Here is a 20,516-nt window from a genome sequence, read left to right on the forward strand (position 1 = left end):
TACTCTTTTCACTTTCATTTATCCAGTCCCCCACCTCTCCCCTCTGATCTCTGTCAGACTGTTCCACTGTCCATTTATCTGAAGGTAGAAATCTTATAAGAAGTTTTACAATTCAGAAAATATATCTTAACTGTTATTCATAGCAGTTAATTCAAAATAAACAAAAAACCTGCTCCAACTAACAAAACTATTGGTTTTCCATGGATTTCAACACCTCTCCCCCCGCCAAAATAATAATTTAGAAAGGTAAATTTTTTTTTTTACAAAATCATGAGATAAAAATCACAAACCATGCTTGGCCGGTGTGGCTCAGTGGTTGAGCATCCACCCATGAACCAGGAGGTCATGGTTCAATTCCCGGTCCCGGCACAGGCCCAATCTGTGGGCTCAATCCCCAGTAGGGCTGTGCAGAAGGCGGCCAATCAATGATTCTCTCTCATCATTGATGTTTCTACCCTCTCTATCTCTCTCCCTTCCTCTCTCTGAAATCAATAAAAATATATATATCTATACATATAGATATATATATCTATATATATAGATATATAGATATATTTATAAAAAAATCACAACCCAGCTATACATTTTGTTTTACAGATTGTTGGTGTTTGAGAAGACAGAACCTGAGAGATCAAAGCGCACATTCTGCCTGATGAGAGGGACACACACCACCCCAAACACATGGCAGATCGTGCACATTCGGGCACTCGGAAAGGTGCAACAAGCCTGAGGACCTCCAATTCCTAACTGTGAAAGGGGACCGAAAGAGGAATGACAGCGAGAGGACAGTAAAAACAGAAGTGACACTGGCTTACCTCCCACTGCAGGTGAGGAGGGATGTTTCTTATCTGAATTTTTCTGCTCCTGTAAAAATAAAAGCACAGACTGTACAACACTTTCTCTATATGCAAACTTAAATAAAAACAGGCTAAGACCATAATTTGAGTTCACTTTCCCACTATGTTCACTGAGGCATCAGCAAGAAATTTCCACTGTGCATCCTAACCATCATGTTTTAAGGCTTTCAATTATTTGGGGGACAGAGGGGATTAAAAAAAATAATAATAATCCAAGAGGTCAGAAGAAGCTAAACGGCTTAAATGCAGATTTGCTTTTCCAATTTCCTACCCAAGTGTTTAGAACTGAAATTGCCAAACAGGTTCTAATTATATTATCACCTTCCTCCTCAAAAATATATGGTCCTGCAAATGACCCTACTCCAAAGGGTACACAGGCTAAAACTTGATGGTTGAAATCATATATGTAATATGCTTAATTAAACAAGATCAGGTTTCATTTATCCCTTACCTAACAGTGCACCTCTTCTCTTAAAAAAAAAATTATTTTTGAATAGGTAATATAGTCATAATTCAAGAATTAGGCCGAAACCGGTTTGGCTCAGTGGATAGAGTGTTGGTCTGTGGACTGAAAGGTCCCAGATTCGATTCCGGTCAAGGGCATGTACCTTGGTTGCGGGCACATCCCCAGTAGGGGGTGTGCAGGAGGCAGCTGATCGACGTTTCTCTCTCATCGATGTTTCTAACTCTCTATCCCCCTCTCTTCCTCTCTGTAAAAAATCAATAAAATATATTTTAAAAAATTAGAATACTATACAAAGGTATAATAAAGTCTAACTCGCACTCACCCTCTGCCTCGTCTTTTACAGAAATAAATATTTTTACTTGTTGCTTGTGTATCCTTCAGTTTCTTTATGCAGATAACAGCAAATACAAAATTAATTCATATTTTCCCTTTTCTTACAGAAATATTTGCATGTTCTACACACTTGCTGCACACACACACACACACACACACACACACACACTCTCTCTCTCTCTCTCACTCTCTCTCTCTTAACATTAATATTCTGGAGATTTTTCTATGTTGGTAAATATAGAGCATTCTCATTCTATTTTATAACCTGAATGCACTGAAGTGTATTTAACCCACCCTACTGGTGAATGTTTGGGCCTTCTCCTGATTTTTTATGCAGAGGATTGTTTTCTTTTTCCAGGATATCCTGCTGGTCTGATAACCTAGTAATTTAGATGATTTCTGGATTTTGTTAAGCATTAAAAATAGATAGAAAACAAGAATTGAGCTGAAACTGGTTTGGCTCAGTGGTAGAGCATAGGTCTGCGGACTGAAGGGTCCCGGGTTCGATTCCGGTCAGGGGCATGTACCTTGGTTGCGGGCACATCCCCGGTAGGGGGTGTGCAAGAGGCACCTGGTGAGTGTTTCTCTCTCATCGACGTTTCTAGCTCTCTATCTCTCTCCCTTCCTGTAAAAAAATCAATAAAATATATTTTTTTTAAAAAAGGAATTGGAATATGAGAATAAGAATTTCTCTATCTTTAAAAATATATATTTTTATTTATTTCAGAGAGGGAAAGAGAGAAACATCAACAATAAGAGAGAATCATTGATCAGCTACCTCCAGCAGCACCCTACCCCCCTCACCCTTACTGGGGATTGAGCCTGCAACCCAGGCATGTGCCCTGCCCAAATATTGAGCCCGTGACCTCCTGTTCATTGGTTGACACTCAACCACTGAGCCATACTCATTTGGCTCTCCTGACTTTTTTGAATGACTTGGTCACCATGCCCAAATTCCCTTTCATGGCCCTGTTACTGCCCCCTTCTCTATCTCTTTTTTGTTAAACTAGGGGCCCGGTGCACCAAGATTCATGCAGGGAGGTGGGTCCCTCAGCCCGGCCTGCACCCTCTCCAATCTGGGAGCCCTCAGGGGAGCCCTCTCCAATCCGGGAGTTTCTGTCTGTCTTTGCGGTCATATGAGTGAATTGGCTGAGACCCCCACCCAGTTTGGTTTGTTGCTCACAGAATAATAGAGGCTTTCCCCCCACTTTGTTTCATTGGTAGAGATTTCCTGGAAGTTTTAGGATATCTTCTCTTTGATTTTTCCTAGACACTGATTTTATTTGTGTCTCTCACCTTTGCTTTCCTCCCATCCCCCACCACAGTAACTGCTCCAGGCTCACTCTGCTCTAGTGACTAGGAGATCTGTCTGCCACCATTCCTGGTGCTCCCCTTGCTCTGGGCTTCTGCTTCCAGTCCTGGGGCTGCCACCAGAACCACTATTCCCAGAATTCCTGGTGCTCCCTGCATTCTTCATTTTCCCTTTCTGCTCTGTCTCCATCCCATGGCCTTCCTCCCTGCCAAGTCCTCCAAGCCACCAGTTCTCCCTCTCTGCTCTCCATCTGACAGCTTGGAGAGCCAAGTTCCCCAAGCCACTCCACTCTCTGCCAGCTCTCCCCTCCCACTCTGTTCTCCACCTGGCACCTGTGTATGCAAATTAACCCACCATCTTTGTCAGGTTGATTTGCATACTCACTCCTGATTGGCTCGTGAGCGTAGTGGAGGTACGGTCAATTTACATGTCTCTCTTTTATTATATAGGCTAATTTAGCCGGGGAAATAAAACCATAGTTAATTGTTGAGAAATCTGTGATTTGCAGAACCACTTCACAAGTATTTTTAAAAAGGTAAAATGCCAGCTTGCATGCGGGGAAGGTAATGCCATAGTTTTTGGGCATTTGATCAATTAGCCAGGAGTCTGATCAGCCACTTTGGAAACTCTAACTTGTTATCTATCCAACTCAGACACTGTTATCCCTTCTGCTGAGGACCTGAATAGAGAACAAAGTTAACATAAATTATGGGAACTCAGCTCATAGGATCTCAAGTTGCATTTAAAAATTAGGCCAGCTAAGGCTTGTGGGATCCCCAGGTAAACTGCAATAGAAGCAACAGAGGAAGCAAGGAGATTCCTGCGAGAGAGTGGGATTCAATGAGATTCTCCCCAGCGAGGTCCCATTTGTTTCCATAGCAATTCTGAGCTCCACCAGATGACACAGGGAGGGAAACAGCATGGATTGTGTATTGTGTAAGATAGGCGAGTGTGCTATCCTACTCCAAAAGCTGTGGGAGCTGAAACCACCAGAGCTCTGGCCACACCCCTCCTCCCTGCCATGCTGCAGTCAGATCCCCCTGCCTCCCATGCCCTCATTAGTATGCGTTTGAGGCACTTTTATCTGTTACCCATTCCTCATTAGTTCTGAAAGTTCCCCTTACAAAGTCTGCACATTCTGTACAAGAGTCATTTTGTGCTAAACTGAACCAGGACCTAGGGCTCCTCAGGGAGGCAAATGAATAACTGGTGATAGTCAAATCCAGTCTCTCTCTCTCTCACACACACAAAAGCAGGGTACAGGAAATGATTAAGAGTCAATAAAACAAACTGTTTAGTCACTATGTCACAAAATTATTAAGAACAACTGCCTCTGCCTCTATGGAATCTAAAATAAAGGTGGTCTAATAGGTGTTAAAAAACTAAATACTTTCAGCACAAAAACTGTTAAAAAGTAAACAAAGAGGTTTTTTTTGGGGGGGGGGGGGGGGAGGGAGGGGGCATGATCAGAGTGAAGTCCTAGTGAATATGAGCAGTGTTATAGGCCAAGCCATAAAAGGAAGAAATCAGACAATGTGGTGGCCCACCTCAAGAGTTTTTCTTTTTAATTATGGAACGCTTCAAGGATCTGCGTGTCATCCTTGTGCAGGGGCCATGCTAATCTTCTCCGTATCGTTCCAATGTCGGTGTACGTGCTGCCAAAGCGTGCACGGAGTTTTGAGCCAGGAGGGCTGCAGTTATGAACCCAGGAACTTTCCAATATAAACTCATGTCCACAAAACCATAAACCCCCAAGTGGTTCTTACAAACACACTTGCGCTTTATAAGCCTTTGGGGACAGGACCTATGGAAAGCCCCCTGCTTGACCCGCCAGAAATAACAGAAATGATAAGCAGGTGTCTGAGATGCGGTACCCCATTTACCTCCTGTCCCCTGACCTTTTAAGAGGTTTCTAATACAATCCCAGATTTCCCTTCCACAGAAAACATCAGCGATTCTTAATTATTGTTGAACGGGGTGGGAGGGGATAAGAGAAAAACCAACCAGATGATGATTTCAGTGGTTCTCAACCTTTCTAATGCCTCGACCCTTTAATATAGTTCCTCATGTTGTGGTGACCCCCAACCATGAAATTATTTTCTTTTTCTTTTTCTAAATACATTTTATTGATTTTTTACAGAGAGGAAGAAAGAGGGATAAAGTTAGAAACAATGATGAGAGAGAAACATCAGTCAGCTGCCTCCCGCACACCCCCAACTGGGGATGTGCCTGCAACCAAGGTACCTGCCCACAACCAGAATCGAACCTGGGACCCTTGAGTCCGCAGGTTGATGCTCTCTATTCACTGAGCCAAACCGGTCAGGGCCATAAAATTATTTTCGTTGCTACTTCATAACTGTAATTTTGCTAATGTTAATGAATCGTAATGTAAACATCTGTGTTTTCCTAGGGTCTTAGGCTCTACAGCAGCGGTTCTCAACCTAAAGCCATCAGAAAATACAGACGTTTACATTACGATTCATAACAGTACAAAATTACAGTTATGAAGTAGCAACAAAAATAATTTTATGGTGGGGGTCACCACAACATGAGGAACTGTATGAAATGGTTGCGGCATTAGAAAGGTTGAGAACCACTGGTGATGATGAGGTGATGATGAGGTGATCCTGAGGAGTCAGGTCAGACTGCTTCTCCTGGGCAAGACTTCCCTGGGTTGAGGTACAATGAGCAGAATTTGCCTTAAATGAGCATTAAGTTTCATTCTAATTTCAGCATTCTAGAAACCGTTTGGAAAGGGGTGTGTGTAGGAGAAAGGTTAAAATCATCTCCTGCTAAAAGGAATCTGAATGCTTGATTGAAACAACCACACACCAGTCTAAGTGAAGTAGGTAACCAGATTTTTCAGAAGCTCAGTATTTTAGCTCTTTAAAAAGGAGGTCAACATATAAATATTTTTCTTTAAAATTCAGATTCAGTTTGTGTACAAGTCCCTATAAATCATACCATCTTTCCCATCCACCATTTTCCTCCTTAACTCATTTTGGGACAAGACAGAGACAGAAACACAGTTTTGGCTCTTGTTTCACCAGAACTTCTCCGTGGGCTTCACTGAATACTCTCTCTTCCCCACCCCCACGTTCTTTTATTTGATGAAGTCTAAGAGTTTCAGAGGTACAACCCAATCCTTCATCCCAGTGTTTTTAGCAGGCACTTTCCCCAAACCTCTGCTACCATTTATGGTGATGGATGAAAGGCACCCATGAGAAGCAGACACTGCTAGCCCCATTTTTCAGGTAGACAACCAAGGAGCTGAAATGTCCATTTCTTGTTTGAGTCTCACAGCAGGGAGTGATATTTTGATTTGTCGTCTAAACATTTAAATCTTTGCTCTTAAAAAAATGTCACTCTGGAATTGCCGATTCACCAGCAACAACATCTACATCTTGTGAATGTATTTCAAAATGTGCCTCCTTGGGCAAAAGTCTTAGGAAAATGGGCTTTAGAGATGGGTGTCTAGCTTTTCCCTCTCAGGGTCGACATCACAGTAGACTCTCAGACCAAAAGCATCTCCTCCAGGAAGGGTGATTTGGAAACTTCACCACAGCGGCTCAGTCTTTGTCCCTCCAGAGAGTTTGCTTAACTAGGAATGCCCTTTAGGGAGGGTGACGAAGGGATTAACTAGTGAACACCTCCACAGGCTCAGGTCCTTCCTTGGCTGGCAGGCTCTCCTGATCCATGGCAGGAAGCTGAGTGTATCTGCAAGCCTAATAACTCTTTGCTACATCACTGGCCCCAGCCAGGGCTGTGCTGAACCTCCTGCAGCAAGGCGAAGTTTGAGAACCCTCCCCAAACATGGATAGCCGAATGGAGAAGGGGGAAGTAGAGGCAGGCAGACGGAGTCCTCAGAAGGCTGGGACATTCAGGTGTGCCCGAGTGCAAGCATGCACTTAGATTTGGAAAGGTGAGATGTGGAGGGGTAAGGCTGAGTCTTTGCAAGCCAAACATCTGCATGATGTTTGGCTTTTCAACATCTAACCGAGTAAGAACTGGAAGCGTTTTCTGTAATGCGTGTATTCTGCTGGGATGAAGATTCCAGGTAGCAAAACCGAATTGTGCTTCCACAGAGGTGGTTAATTACCCTTAGAAGGGCTTCAACCCTGTAATTAACACTAACTAGGGTAGGAACAAATGTTTTCACATCGTAATTTGTGCATAAACACGATGCAATACAAGTTATAAATGCCTGCTTCGTGTGGCACACGGTAAATACCGAATCAGCTCTGTGAAGGCAAAGGGAGCCCTGTGCCCTGTGACCAACGACTGTGCCATTCTTTTGGCATGTCTTCATTTTTAAAATAATTGTTTTCTTTAGTTCTCCCAACAGCATCAAATCTGTCCCCTTCCTCCTTTCCTCCTCCTTTCTTTCCTAGTCTTTTTCACTTTTTTTTTTTTTTCCTCCTTAGCCCAAGTAGCAGGTGCCCAGCAATCAGCAAATTCTCCAGGAGCCGTTGTTGCTGACAGCTGGTTTCTTTTTCCTGGCCCACTCCACCCTCTACTCTGTCTTCCAACTGTAAGAACACGTGCTCTTTGAAGACACTGACTGGTGGCCAACCAAGCCGGCTCCTTTCACTCCGGTTCATGCTCGCCGGCTCAGCACAACAGGCTGCTGCCGACTGGAAATCGCCATCGCCGGGGAGACGTTCCCTGACACAGTGGGCACCGCATTCACTTCCTGTGATGGGATCAGATTCAATGACTCATGTGGAGGTGGTGGTTCGTTTTTTCCCCCTGAAGACAAGAAGCGCAATGGCAGGCACTGACTAACTGGAGAAATAGTTGCACAACTAAAAACTCAAGCCAGAAGCAGTGAGTCCTCAATGTTTGGGAACAAGTGATAAACAACAGCCTTGTACCTCTGAAAAGAAAGTACTATTTCCAGCCGTTACGAGACTTTGATCATATTTGTCATAGTCAGGATGATGATCAAGGAAAATTAAACTCATCTCTAATATAGCCTAAATCCCGGGAAAGGCAGGAGTGAGCCGGCTAAGCTACACCTCTCACACAGGAACTCCTTCCCGCAGCCCAGGTAAACCAGCCAGCACTCTCCACCCTGAGGACTGGGGTGGGGTGACGGGAATCCAAACCACATCGCACCCAAATGGTCTGACTGGAGGTTAAATACTGGACATTTTATCTGATTTTGAAGAACAAACTGATTTCTAAGGTTAAACGAAAAGCTTTTCCAAATTCATTTATCAAATGCTCACTAAATATCCTCCTATTTAATAAAAGTGTAATATGCAAATTGACCAAATGGTGGAACAACCAGTTGGCGGGGGCAGGGCGGCGAGCAGGCAGTGCCAGGCCAGAGGGCAGAGGGAGGGAATGGTGATGGGGGGGGGGGAGAGGGGTGGTGGCAGCAGCAGCCAGCAGAGGCACAGGGGTGATGGGGGGTGGGGCTGCACCAGCTGGCACCATCCAGTCAGCCGCCCAGTCGCCTCCCACAGAGGGAGGCCGGCCACAGCAGCAGCGATAGGGTAATGGGGGTGGCTGACTGGATGGTGATCAGCCGGTCGTCCCTCATCCCTCGCCCCTCGCAGGAGAACACAATCGGGTCTGAGCAAGACAGGCTGGACACGCCCTAAAGCCCTCCCCAGTGGCCAACCTCCTGCGTCCCTCCCCAGCCCCAATCACGCATCAGTGGGGTCCATTGGCCTGGCCTGCACCCTCTCACAAAATCAGGCTGAGGGAACACCAGCTCCCCCACCCCGAGTGTGTGAATTTCATGCACCAGGCCCCAGTATATAATAAAAGCCCAATGACTGAATGGCGGAAGGACCTGAACGAATGGTCGACCAGTCACTATGATGCATATTGACCACCAGGGGGCAGACGCTCAATGCAGGAGTTGCCCCTGGTGGTCAGTGTGCTCCCACAGCGGGAGCACTGCTCAGCCAGAAACCGGGTCCACAGCAGGTGAGCACAGCTGCGGGGGCAGCAGTGCTACAGAGCGGGGGAGGTGGTGGTGGTGGCAGCAGCAGCAGGCACAGCGGGGCCAGGAAGAGCGGCAGCAGAGCTGCACCTGCTCTAGCTGGGGCTCCTCTCCAGCTGCCTGCCACGTCAGCACTGCGACATCCCTCGGAGAGATGTCGTTGGACTGCTGGGTTTCGGCCAGGCCTGTGGGACTGGGCTGAAATCCAGCAGTCCGACATCCCCCGAGGGGTCTCAGATTGCAAGAGGGCGCAGGCCAGGCTAAGAGACCCCATCTGGGTCTCTAGTAAAAAATAAAAGTACTTCACAGGATACAAATTTTTTTTTTAAATTAGTGAACATCTTTAATACCTCATAAGATGCTGATGTGTAAAAAAGAAAATTATTCCCTCTTAAAGCTAATGTTACATGATTTGACTGCAATGAAATTCAATTTGCAAACTCTTGAAAATAGGCAACTTCAAACACAGATGGAAGAGGAAAATGGCCTATAAATTATTCCTATTTGAAAAAGGACCCCGTCATCTGAATGAGGCTTTATCTTAAGATTCCTTTATATCCATTTTGAAATGAGGCAAATTAGTAGGGACCTAACTCCAAAGATACACCTGTGACTTATAACCGATTTGGGGAGACTAGCCTTCCGCAGAGTTAACCCCTGAGCTGTGTCGCCCATCCTCTCCCAGTCCCTGTGCCAGTCACCCTGGGATTGCTCAGGACACTGGATGCATGAACACGTGTATGTGACAGGGTTAACCTCTGGCGCTTAGACATGGAATTCCTTCCAGCTGCTGACTCACACTCTCTTCTGAAGTTCCCTGTCTTACAAAGACAGGACACAGAGCATCTGTCTCAGTTGGTTTCGGACGTTTCATCCCTTCCTCTCAAGCCAGCACCAACAGCTGGACAGGGACCAGCAGTCCCCATCCATGGGAAGTGGCACAGGGGTGCAAGACCTGACTTGCACAAAGGTGAACAATCTACCTGGCTCCGCAGGTGACCCCAAAAGGTCATGCTACCACAGCTTCAGAATCCATCTGTTACCGCTTCCTTCCCTGGAGGCAGCCCAGGGTAGCCCCCTACGTCAGGGACCCTGTTCCTTCCACTGTATGGAGCCAGGTCCTCAGCAGCATAACGGAGGCAGAAGAGAGTTGAGCAGGTGCCCTCCCCACAGCGGTTCTGAGTCCCAGCCTCCTGGGTATTGTGGTGAGCTTCTGTCCTCTCCTCCCGTTAGTCTCTCATCAAACCCCAGGGAATTACGAAAAAAGTATTCCAGTGCATCCTACAGAGGAGGGCACTATGATTATTTTGACAGAAGCACGGCACTCTCACATTCCCCTTTCGTGGCTCATTTCCAGCTTCAGTTCCGCTGTGCTCAGGGGAGCGAGTACCTCGGTTTGCCTAGGATGTGTGAATGAATCTGACTTCACATGATGAGTCACCAGAAGGCACTGCATGGAGCCAGCACTGAACCAGGAGAAAAGCTACTACAGTTATACCAGAGCACCTGTGGATTCAGGCTAACGACCTCTTTCAGGATAATTTCGCAAGCTGAGAAGTAACAACTGACAAACGAAGGCACTAAATACTTCTTTAAGAGCACCTTGATTATTGTGCTTAATTCAGAATACTTTTGCTCTTTGGTGGTGGTGGGGGCAGGATACAAAATTTTTAATATTCAAGCAAGATACTTGTGGAAATACAAACACCTTTATTCACTTGTGTTTATAAGCAAAAGCAGGAGGCCTTGATTTAGAGAACGATGACTTAAAAAAAAAATATATATATATATATATATATATATATATATATATATATATATATAAATTTATTTCCTGGATTTTCTTTTTTTTTGTTTTTAAGATTCTTTACAGATATGAAATTTTCATTTCAGCTTGTAGCCAAGTGTTTCTTTCCCTTTTTTTTTTTTTTACTAATAAATCTTTATTGTTCAGATTATTACAATTGTTCCTCTTTTTTCCCCTCCATAGCTCCCCTCCACCTGGTTCTCAACCCACCCTCTGCCCTTACCTCCCCACTACTGTCCTCATCCATAGGTGTACGATTTTTGGCCAGTCTCTTCCCACACCTCTCTCCCCCAAGTAACGGAGAAGGCTGCCTAGCTTGGCCGTGTTTGCTGCATTTATCACAACCCTCTGTTTACATCTCTGCTGCCCAGCCAGGCTCTGCAACCCTGGGATTTGTCCACCCCACCGTCTAGCACTGCATGAGCAAGGGATGACTGCTCACAAGTAAACAGACTGCACGTGTGACTGCATGTTTAAGCCCATGTCATCAGGCCAGGTTACCTGAGTTCAACCCACGGTGGCCAGGCCAGGTTATCTGAATGGAAAGGGACCCTCTCTCTCTGGCCAGGCTCCCTGCAGCCCTTCGATGGCTGGAGAGCTCTGAGAGAAAGCTCATTCCCCAGGTTGGAATAATACACCCAGCCGATTGGGAGGTCATGGGCAGAAAGTTAGACGAGGCATCAGAACCGTTGGCGTGGGGCCACCGCTTGGATATGTGACTGTGAAGGTTACTTCATTTCTCTGGGCCAGGTGGTTTTTTTCTACAATCCTCCTCAGGGTCAAGAATTCTCCGGGCCTGCTGGCTACCTTCCCTCAAGGACAGAACTGATGCCTCTTCCTCCTACAGAAATGTGTACAAGCTTTAGCCGGTTTGGTTCAGTGGATAGAGTGTTGGCCTGAAGAGTCCTGAGGTCAATACCGGTTAAGGGCACATGCCCAGTTTGAGGTTCAGTGGGGGGGGTGCAGGAGGCAGCCGATCAATGATTCTCTCTCATCACTGATGTTTCTCTCTCCCTCTCCCTTCCTCTCTGAAGTCAATAAAAGTTTTTAAAAAAGAAAAAGAAAAGAAATGTGTACAAGAACTGAGTTGGCCAGGCAAAGGAAACCTCGGAAGAAAGACCTTCCGTGCTGTGAGTGATTTATTCTGAGAATAGAATCAGAGACATTTTAGAAATCTTCTTTCAATGACACTGATAAGACTTTCATCTGTGAGCCAAGAAAAATGGTTTGTAAAGGCTAGAAGAAAAGAACCCTGTGGCTAAGAATTTGTAAAAACATTTTACACAAAAGTTCTAAGGGAAAGACTGAATCGGCGGGATCACAGGAGGTGGAGCCAGAGCTTCCAAACTTTGAGACAGCAGAGAATTAACCAGCTAAAGGGAAAATAGCACCCAATGTGACTACAGGAGGTGACATATGACCCTAAGCAGCACCTGGAGGCACTAGAGGTCAAAGAGGTCCATTTATGCCCCAGGCCTATACCAATGGAACAGCCTAGTGCAGTGGTAGGCAAACTCATTAGTCAACAGAGACAAATAGCAGGAAGATGAACAAGGGGTTGGGGAGACACCAGAGACACTGGCCTTGCACCGTTAGCGTCAGGAACTACCCCTTTGGTGGGCTATTCTGGGCCTCCAGGGCCTGCCCAAGGAGCTGCCCTTCGCAGTTTAAAGGAGTCACGTCCTTGAGAAGTCAGGGATCCCAGTCATGGATCCCAGTCATGGCTCCGGGTGGTATTCAGTGGAGACGGTGACAGGATTGTGATGGTCAGAGACGAGCTTGGGCTGGGACAAGAGAGAACAGACTGTGTTTGGGCAAAGGCAAATAGGGCACATCTATTGGGGAGACAGATGAATGCTAACTCTGGAGGACTGCAGAGGCCGTATTATTTATTTTCACGGTGAGGAGTGTGCACGAATGCAGCAGGCATGGAAGGTCCCTGCAGGCCTTTGGGCAGGGCAGTCATTGGTAATTCCAGGTATCTGTGAGGCAGAGGGAGTGGGCTGTGACAGAACTATAAGACACCATCTATCTTTTTTTAAAAATATATATTTTATTGATTTTTTACAGAGAGGAAGAGAGAGGGATATAGAGTTAGAAACATCGATGAGAGAGAAATCATCGATCAGCTGCCTCTTGCACACCCCGTACCCGAGATGTGCCTACAACCAGATACATGCCCTTGACTGGAATCAAACCTGGGACCTTCCAGTTTGCAGGCTGATGCTCTATCCACGGAGCCAAACTGGTTTTGGCGAAACCACCTGTCTTTGACTAAGAACAGTATTAAAGACCAAGGAGGGCTGTCACTAGCAGTGAGAGAACCTGCTATCGTCACAGGCTCAGAACCACTGGCTCTTCTTTCACGTGCTTCCTTGCACCTGCGTGGACATCTCTATGAGCTAAGTCAGCAGAAGGAAGGCTGTAGTGACCTTGAAGTGACTAGGAGTGTTGGCTGGGGAGTGAAGGTTGGGAGCACGAAGGAATGACCCTTGATAGAGACAAACTCAAATGAGAGTAGCCAGCTTGTCCTGGATCCAAGGACCAACAAATACATCCTTAAACTTGGGGCGGGGTCGAGGAGGGGATGATGTGTGGGTTTTGCCAAGTTCCATGGTGTGAACACTGCCGCCATAGCTAACTTACAGTGACTCATGTGAAGTCACCCAAGAGAAGTTGGGGAGCAATGCCCACAAATGGCCCTGGTGAGGAGCTAGCCTCCACCAGCAAACCCCTGGGAGTCCAGCACGCTGCTCCCAGCAGCTCTCAGCCACTGAGGTGACAGGACACTGACAGGTCACTCAGAACGGAGCTCTGAAGGCTGGCGATCTCAAGGGCTTTGCAGAAGCTGCTTCAGATCGCAGAGGAACTTTATTCTGCAGGTCAGCACACTGAGGCCTGGGCTTCAGAAATGCTCACCTGGGACTACCTGGCCAGGCTGAAATCCTTCTGCTCTATGTGATCAGAAACAAACTCAGGAATGAAACAAGTGGTGACTGTGAGGCATCCATCTTATATAAAAATTGCTGTTTGAAATTTTAACCCTGCTATTTTAGCTTCTGTAGATGCTTGCTTGAGTAAATAATAAGGAAAGTAAGACTACTCCACAGATCATAAAACTGCCCCAGATGAAGTTATCATTGCTGGCGCCAGACCAAGCCTTTAGTTGAGGTTTCAAAGCCCCAGCACAGAGGGCTCTTTAAGAACTTGCAAAGGGGACCAGAAACACCCCATATTTGGGAGACAAAGAAGGTGAAAACATACACATAGGGAAAGTTCCTCCACGTTGGGGCCGGAATTTGAAATACAGTTTCTCTCGGCCTACGTGCGTAATAATAAAGTGTAATTCCATCTCTCTGAGCCTCGCTTGGTTCTTCTCCGGTCTTCTGTAACAACTGCACAAGTGCTAGTGAGCAGGCAGTCCACAGATGGCTGAGCCGCAGCGAAGGTCACTCCAAGGGGAGCTTCCTAGGCCCCGGGGACGCCCGGTCGCTCTGTGTGCGTGTGGACTTGCGTGAGTGCCTGTGGAATTGTGTGTGAATTTCACCAGTTGATGTCACCAGTGAAAGGAGAAGCTCATCCTCCCTTCTCCTTGCCAGTGGGGTTTTTCTCTCTTAATTTCATTTCCATGGTTAAAACTTTAAACTCTTGCCAAGACCGGTTTGGCTCAATGGATAGAGTGTCCGCCTGTGGACTGAAAGGTTGCAGATTCAATTCCGATCAAGGGCATGTACCTTGGTTGCGGGCACATCCCCAGCAGGGGTGGTGCAGGAGGCAGCTGATCGATGATTCCCTCTCATCGATGTTTCTAACTCTCTATCCCTCTCTCTTCCTTTCTGTGAAAAAAAAAAAAATCAATAAAATATATTAAAAAAACAAAACAAAACAAAACAAAAACACTTTAAACTCTGCTCCCTTCTCACCTCAGCAAATGAATTGCACGTTTTACCAGAAATCAATCCTTTCTCTAAACACTGCACATTCATGCTGGTTTCCTCCAGGCTAATAAAACGCTGTGTGTCTATTGGACCTCACGCAGGTCTCTCCATGCCTGTCTTCCTCCCCCTTTTTGCCTACTCCTCCCCTTTCACCTGTATCCGAAAGGACAGGAACACCACCTAGTGGGTCCCCTGTGTCATCAGGACCAGCAGACTCTGGGAGCAATTTGTCCATGTCAGCACTCTTCCAGACTCTTCTTGCTTACAGAGAACGCTCCTGTCAGGGCAGCCTTTTGGCCTGCCTTTCTTTTGGATGGTGGACAGATCATGCCTCCTATTTACCCAACTCGCCAGCTTGCTTGGTGGCCCTTAGAAACTTCCAGGCGCAGTGTCTGCGGATTCCCATTTTGCAGGGGAAGAGACGGAGGCACAAGAGGAGGAGATTGCGGTCAGGACACACCACAGGAGTGAGATGTGAGGTAAGAGTGACACTGCTTCCTGGGTTATTTAAAAAAAAAAAAAAAACAACGAAGGGGAGACTGCAACAAGATCTGCATCGAACTCAACAGAGCACTGCCTCCCTTCCCCGGCCAACTGCAAAATGAGGGGCAGCACGGACAGGTTTACGTTGTCCATCTTATGTCGCTCTGCTGTCTGGTGGAGGCAGAGCGAGCTTGGAAGTAGGTGACACCGTGGGAGGTGAAACTAGGGAAATAAAGTGACAGGCCTGTGGGACCCACCCTGGGATCATCAAACTAAGAATGAACAGTCTGATCAAGGCTCCGGAAAATGACCCTCCCCTCCACGCTGCTCACACACAGCCCCTGGAGGACTGTGAGGACACCTCCCATCAGGGCTGGCAGGCGCCAAACCGAGGCCTGATAAGGCCCGATGCTGTTACGTGTGTAAATATAGGTAAAGGTGTGCACACACCGACACACAGGTATACACACGGACTTTACACAGAAACATATGCAGTACATACTGACACCCACGAGTTTCCGTGACCCATGATCAACTGCAATCCGAAAACATTAAATGGAAAATTCCAGGGATAAACAATGCGTAAGTTTTAAATTGTGTGCCGTCCTGAGCAGTGTGATGAGATCTCATACCATCCTGCTGTCCCGTCCAGTGCATGAATCATCCTCTGTCCGGCACATCCACGCTACCCACCCTCAGCCACTCAGTAGTGTCTCAGTTATTGGATTGACTCTCATGTATTGCAGCGCTTGTGTTCAGGCACCCTTAGTTTACTTACTGATGGCCCCAAAGTACAGGGGTAGTGACGCCGGCAAGTCAGATACGCCAAAGAGAAGCCATCAAGGTGAGTACAGTATGATAGGATTTTGAGGAGAGACTATCTATATATATAAAAGCCTAAGGAACTGCATGACCAGCCGACTGGCTGACTGACAGCTATGACGCACACTGACCACCAGGGAGCAGATGCTCAATGCAGGAGAGGAAAGCATAGACATGGAATAGACTGATGAATCTCAGAGGTAAAGGGAACATGGGGGAGGGCAAAAAGAGATTAACCAAAGCTCTTATATGCATACTAGTGGCCTGGTGCACAGATTCGTGCACCAGTGGGGTCCCTCAGCCTGGCCTGTGCTCTCTCGCAATCTGGGACCCCTCAGGGGGATGTCGGAGAGCCGGTTTCGGACCAATCCCTGCTGGCCATATGCACCGGGCCCCTAGTATTCATATAAGTTTTATTACAACATATTGTTATAACTGTCCTATCTTATTATTGTTGTTAATCTGTTACTGTGCCTAATTTATAAACTTTACCATAAGTGTGTATGTATAGGGGGGAAAAACCATAGCACATACTGTATATGGTTTGTTATTTATGGTTTCAGGAATCTTAGAACACATCCCCTATGGATAAGGAGGGACTACTGTACATTTAGACAAATTATCTACACTAATAAAAGAGTAAGATGCAAACTGATCATACTTTTGTGACACCCACCAGCCAATCAGGAGTGAGTATGCAAATTAACCCAACAAGGGTGGTGGGTTAATTTGCATACACAAGCGACAAGCAGCCAGGGGCGGGGCAGGACCCTTGCCTCGTCGCCATGGCATTCTGTACTGCCCCAGCCGCTCCGGGCCTCTGGGCAGCAAGGAAAGGCGAAAAGGCGGCTCCAGCCCAGAACCAAAAGGCGGCTCTGGCTGGAGCAAAGGTGGTGCTGGCAGCCAGGGTAAGAAAGGCCCATTCTTGCACAAATCTTCATGCATCAGGCCTCTAGTTATATATAATAATTATGCAGTCATAACTGAGTTATAAGAATCTATGTTAGGGTATTTTCAATACCAGACTATTATTCTAAAGGAAAACTGTTAGCCATAAAAACACTGTTTTCTCTTGTCCCCAAAGGGATATGTCCTTTGTTTTGCTTTTGCTAATTAAGAGTTGGACATTGTTTAAATGTTTCTTGTTGGCTAAACTGGAGAGAAGACAATAAAATCAATGGATACTTACAAGTCTTGAGAATCAGGATCCAAGAGCAAAGGGTTTGTGGTTACGATTCCATCAAATCTAGACAACCACAGCCCCAGGTGCCTCATCTAAACGCTCAGAATTGTTAGATTAGAACGCATAGTCTTTTTTTTTTTTTTAAAGCAGACACACATTAACAGCTGATAGCTGTAGATTCTATTATATTTTGAAAATCAAATGTATTTTAATAAACACTGCCTTCAAAGTGTGTATTATATATTTGGGTGTTACCTGTATATTTTTATTTTTATTGAGAGAGAGAGAGGGGAGAGGGGGGAGAGAGAGAGATCAAGGAACATCAATGAGAGACAGAAACATTGATCAGCTGCCTCCCATACACACCCCAACCGGGGACCAAACTCCCAACCTGGGCATGTGCCCGGACTAGGAATTGAGCCAGCAATCTTTTGGTGCACAGGACAACACTCAACCAACTGAGCCACAGCTGCCAGGGCTAGAAAGCCTTTTAACACAGAGCCTGGAAGAGTGTTCTGTGGTAGGTACTCTTGAGTTCCATTTGAAAGGTAAGAACCTGGCCTGGCCACCACGCTGTGAGGAAGCACAAGCAGCCTGTGGTCATTCTTCTCCAGAGGTCAAAGAAACAAAATATCAAGAAAAGGGGCCGAAACCAAAAAGGGCACCGGAAAGGAGCCCAGGGTCCCAGGAAGGCATCTCTCCCTTTCAGACCCAAAGTGCAATCAGACACACACACAAACCAAAGGTTGCAATGACACAAAGCCTGCTTTGTACACCTGATAGATGGCTTCCTGTGTATCTGGAAAGGGGAAGTGGACAGAAACTGTGAACACAAGACAGTTAAATGCACATTTCTGGGGTCTAAGGTGGGCACAAGATCACCTGCCACTATCTACCTCCCAGAGACAAAGTGCAGGTTGGATTACCACAAAGTGCTCCGAGTTCCCTGGCACCGCAGTAGATCCGATCCCTGTCTTTCAGCATTCGAGGGGAACTGTTCTGAGCAGTGGCTGAACTCCACCACATTCCTGGGAGGTAGATATTATCGCTGGAGGAGGAAACAAAGCCACACAGCAAGTCAAAAGCCAAGGCGAGATTAGAGCAGGGCCCGCCTTCCCTGTGGGGAGGGCCACTTGGCTGGGTTCCTCATCTGTCAGTTACGGGTTCTTTGATCTGCCACTTGGAAGAGGCGTGCTGCTGGGGGAAGTAGTGAAAATAGACTCATTAATGACCATCAGGCTCTCTGAGACTTACTGAGGGGGCTTTGGATAAAAGATGCAGCCACCCAGGTTCTAGAAACAGTAAAACCAGTTCCAAGAACAGCGGGAGGCGCTGGGGAAATCAGTCTGGGTGGCAACTAGGAGGGAGCAGGCGCCTGGGGAAGGACCTTGGCGAGGTGGCGGGGAGCCAGCTGTGCCACACACGCTTCCTCTGCCTCTACGCTTTGGGCTTCGGGCACACACAGCACGCAAGTGGCAAAGACTGGACAGTGACTGGGTTCCTCTCAGATTACGCTGATGAACAAGAGAGCAGTGCCATGGAGCAGAGGGGATTGGGATCGGGATCGGGGTACGGGGGGTGAGGGGGGTGTTTTCTCAAAAACAGTGAGGAGGATGGGTGATGCTTCTGTAAAATGTTACTTTATTTTATTTTTTTAATATATTTTATTGATTTTTTTTTTACAAAGGAAGAGAGAGGGATAGAGAGTTAGAAGCATCGATGAGAGAGAATCATTGATCAGCTGCCTCTTGCACACCCCCTACCGGGGATGTGCCCGCAACCAGGGCACATGCCCTTGATCGGAATCGAACCTGGGACCTTTCAGTCCACAGGCCCGACGCTCTATCCACTGAGCCAAACCGGTTTCGGCTAAAATGTTACTTTAAATCCTGAAGCAGCAGCAGCATGATTCTTCAATTCTACATCTGCCTTTTCCTAAAAACTCCATTTCTTCGTAAAAGTCAAAAAGAAACAATGACACTTTGCTTGAATTGTAGGCAGGCCCTTGTGATAAGTTAACACTGCTGGGGTATAAGATAAAGGAAGCTGGCATGGAAAGGTAACAGGCATTTATTGAGAGCCTACCAGCGGCTACCTCATCTAATATTTATGAGAAGTGGCAATCCCATTTATACAAACAGGAGAGGCCCACGGCCGGCCGTGCAGCCAGTGCGAGGAGAGCGGGGTTCAGCTCTGACACCCTTGCTGAGAGTTGCTCTTTTCTGTGTGTTGCACTGCCTACTTCCCAACAGTCCCCAGTTCAATGTTAGCGAGGCTTAAACCAATGAGATTTACTGAACCGCCCCAGAGACCACTGTCCCATCGAACAGGGGAATGTGTAGGGAAGGGCACTTACAGGTCGGGGGCCTGAAGGGTGTTTATAATTCACACAGATAAGGGGACCAGGACCAATCCCAGTGTCCGAGAGGCCAAGTCACTGTCACGCCTTCCCTCCCCAGAGAGCCTGCACTCGGCACTCTCTCCCTCTATTCTCGCTGCCAATGGGCCCCCTTGCTGCTCTTGGGTGTGCCCCCTCCCTACAAGCACTATCATCAAGCACAATCCCTTCATCAAGCACTATCCTTCTACATTCCTTCAGAGCCTTGACTCAGCTGGCAAGCGCTGTTAGGTTCATTAGATAAACCAATTTCTTCTTCGTTGTTAGCTAATAGACTGCCTTTTCTAGGTTGTGGGGCTTAACTCAGCTAAGGTGTGTTTTACCACCATCAGGATGCAGAAGAGTAATTACCTGGTGGACATGGCGGGCATTCTGGAAGATTGAAGCTCTGCTGTGGCAGCTGCACTTGCCAGCTGGGAGCCTGGCTTCTGGCTGAGCAGTGCTCCTGTGGGAGCACGCTGACCACCAGGGGGCAGCTTCTGCGTTGAGCATCTTCCCCCTGGTGGTCAGTGCGTATCATAGCGACCAGTTGTTCTGGTCGTTCTGCTTAGGCTTCTATTGTGTACCGTAGATATGTGCAGCCCATGGAGATGGGCAATAGGGCAGTGGAGACCTGGGGGTGGGGAACAGAAAGTAGGGTCTGGGAGGAAGGGGATAAGGAGTGTGTGTGTGTGGGTGTAGGGGTGTGGGGGTTTGGGGGGGGGGTTGGTTAGGGAGAGGATGGGAGATATCTATAATACTACCAACAATAAAATACTATGTGTTTTTTAAAAAATCTGTTCAGTTCATGAAATGGAATAACTCCTTACTAAGCGCTAACAGCAACCTGACTTCTCTAAGGGAAGTCTGCTAGCCAACCTGAAGAGTAACATAGTGTTTCTCAGGGCATTATTCAACTGGCATTTTGACTTGCTATCAAGTCCCTCGTTGGTTAGATTGCTGTGAATCTTGATGTTATAAA

General features: G+C 46.8%; 1 protein-coding gene and 1 non-coding gene across 4 annotated transcripts in view; both read right to left on the reverse strand.

Moving 5' to 3' along the window:
- The window catches only part of IGF2BP2 (insulin like growth factor 2 mRNA binding protein 2), a 131,890-nt gene that overhangs the window by 32,148 nt on the left and 79,226 nt on the right, over positions 1 to 20,516 (reverse strand). For all 3 annotated transcript variants that reach the window (XM_036448084.2, XM_036448082.2, XM_036448081.2), the window contains exon 3: positions 816 to 864. In XM_036448084.2, the coding sequence (XP_036303977.1) occupies positions 816 to 864 (49 nt within the window). The remainder of the gene's footprint in view (positions 1 to 815; positions 865 to 20,516) is intronic.
- LOC118725001 lies at positions 4,533 to 4,639 on the reverse strand. The gene has a single exon (XR_004989769.1). It is a non-coding gene; the product is annotated as a U6 spliceosomal RNA (small nuclear RNA).

This window comes from Pipistrellus kuhlii, unplaced genomic scaffold, assembly GCF_014108245.1.
Source record: "Pipistrellus kuhlii isolate mPipKuh1 unplaced genomic scaffold, mPipKuh1.p scaffold_m20_p_2, whole genome shotgun sequence".
Taxonomy (NCBI): Eukaryota; Metazoa; Chordata; class Mammalia; order Chiroptera; family Vespertilionidae; genus Pipistrellus; species Pipistrellus kuhlii.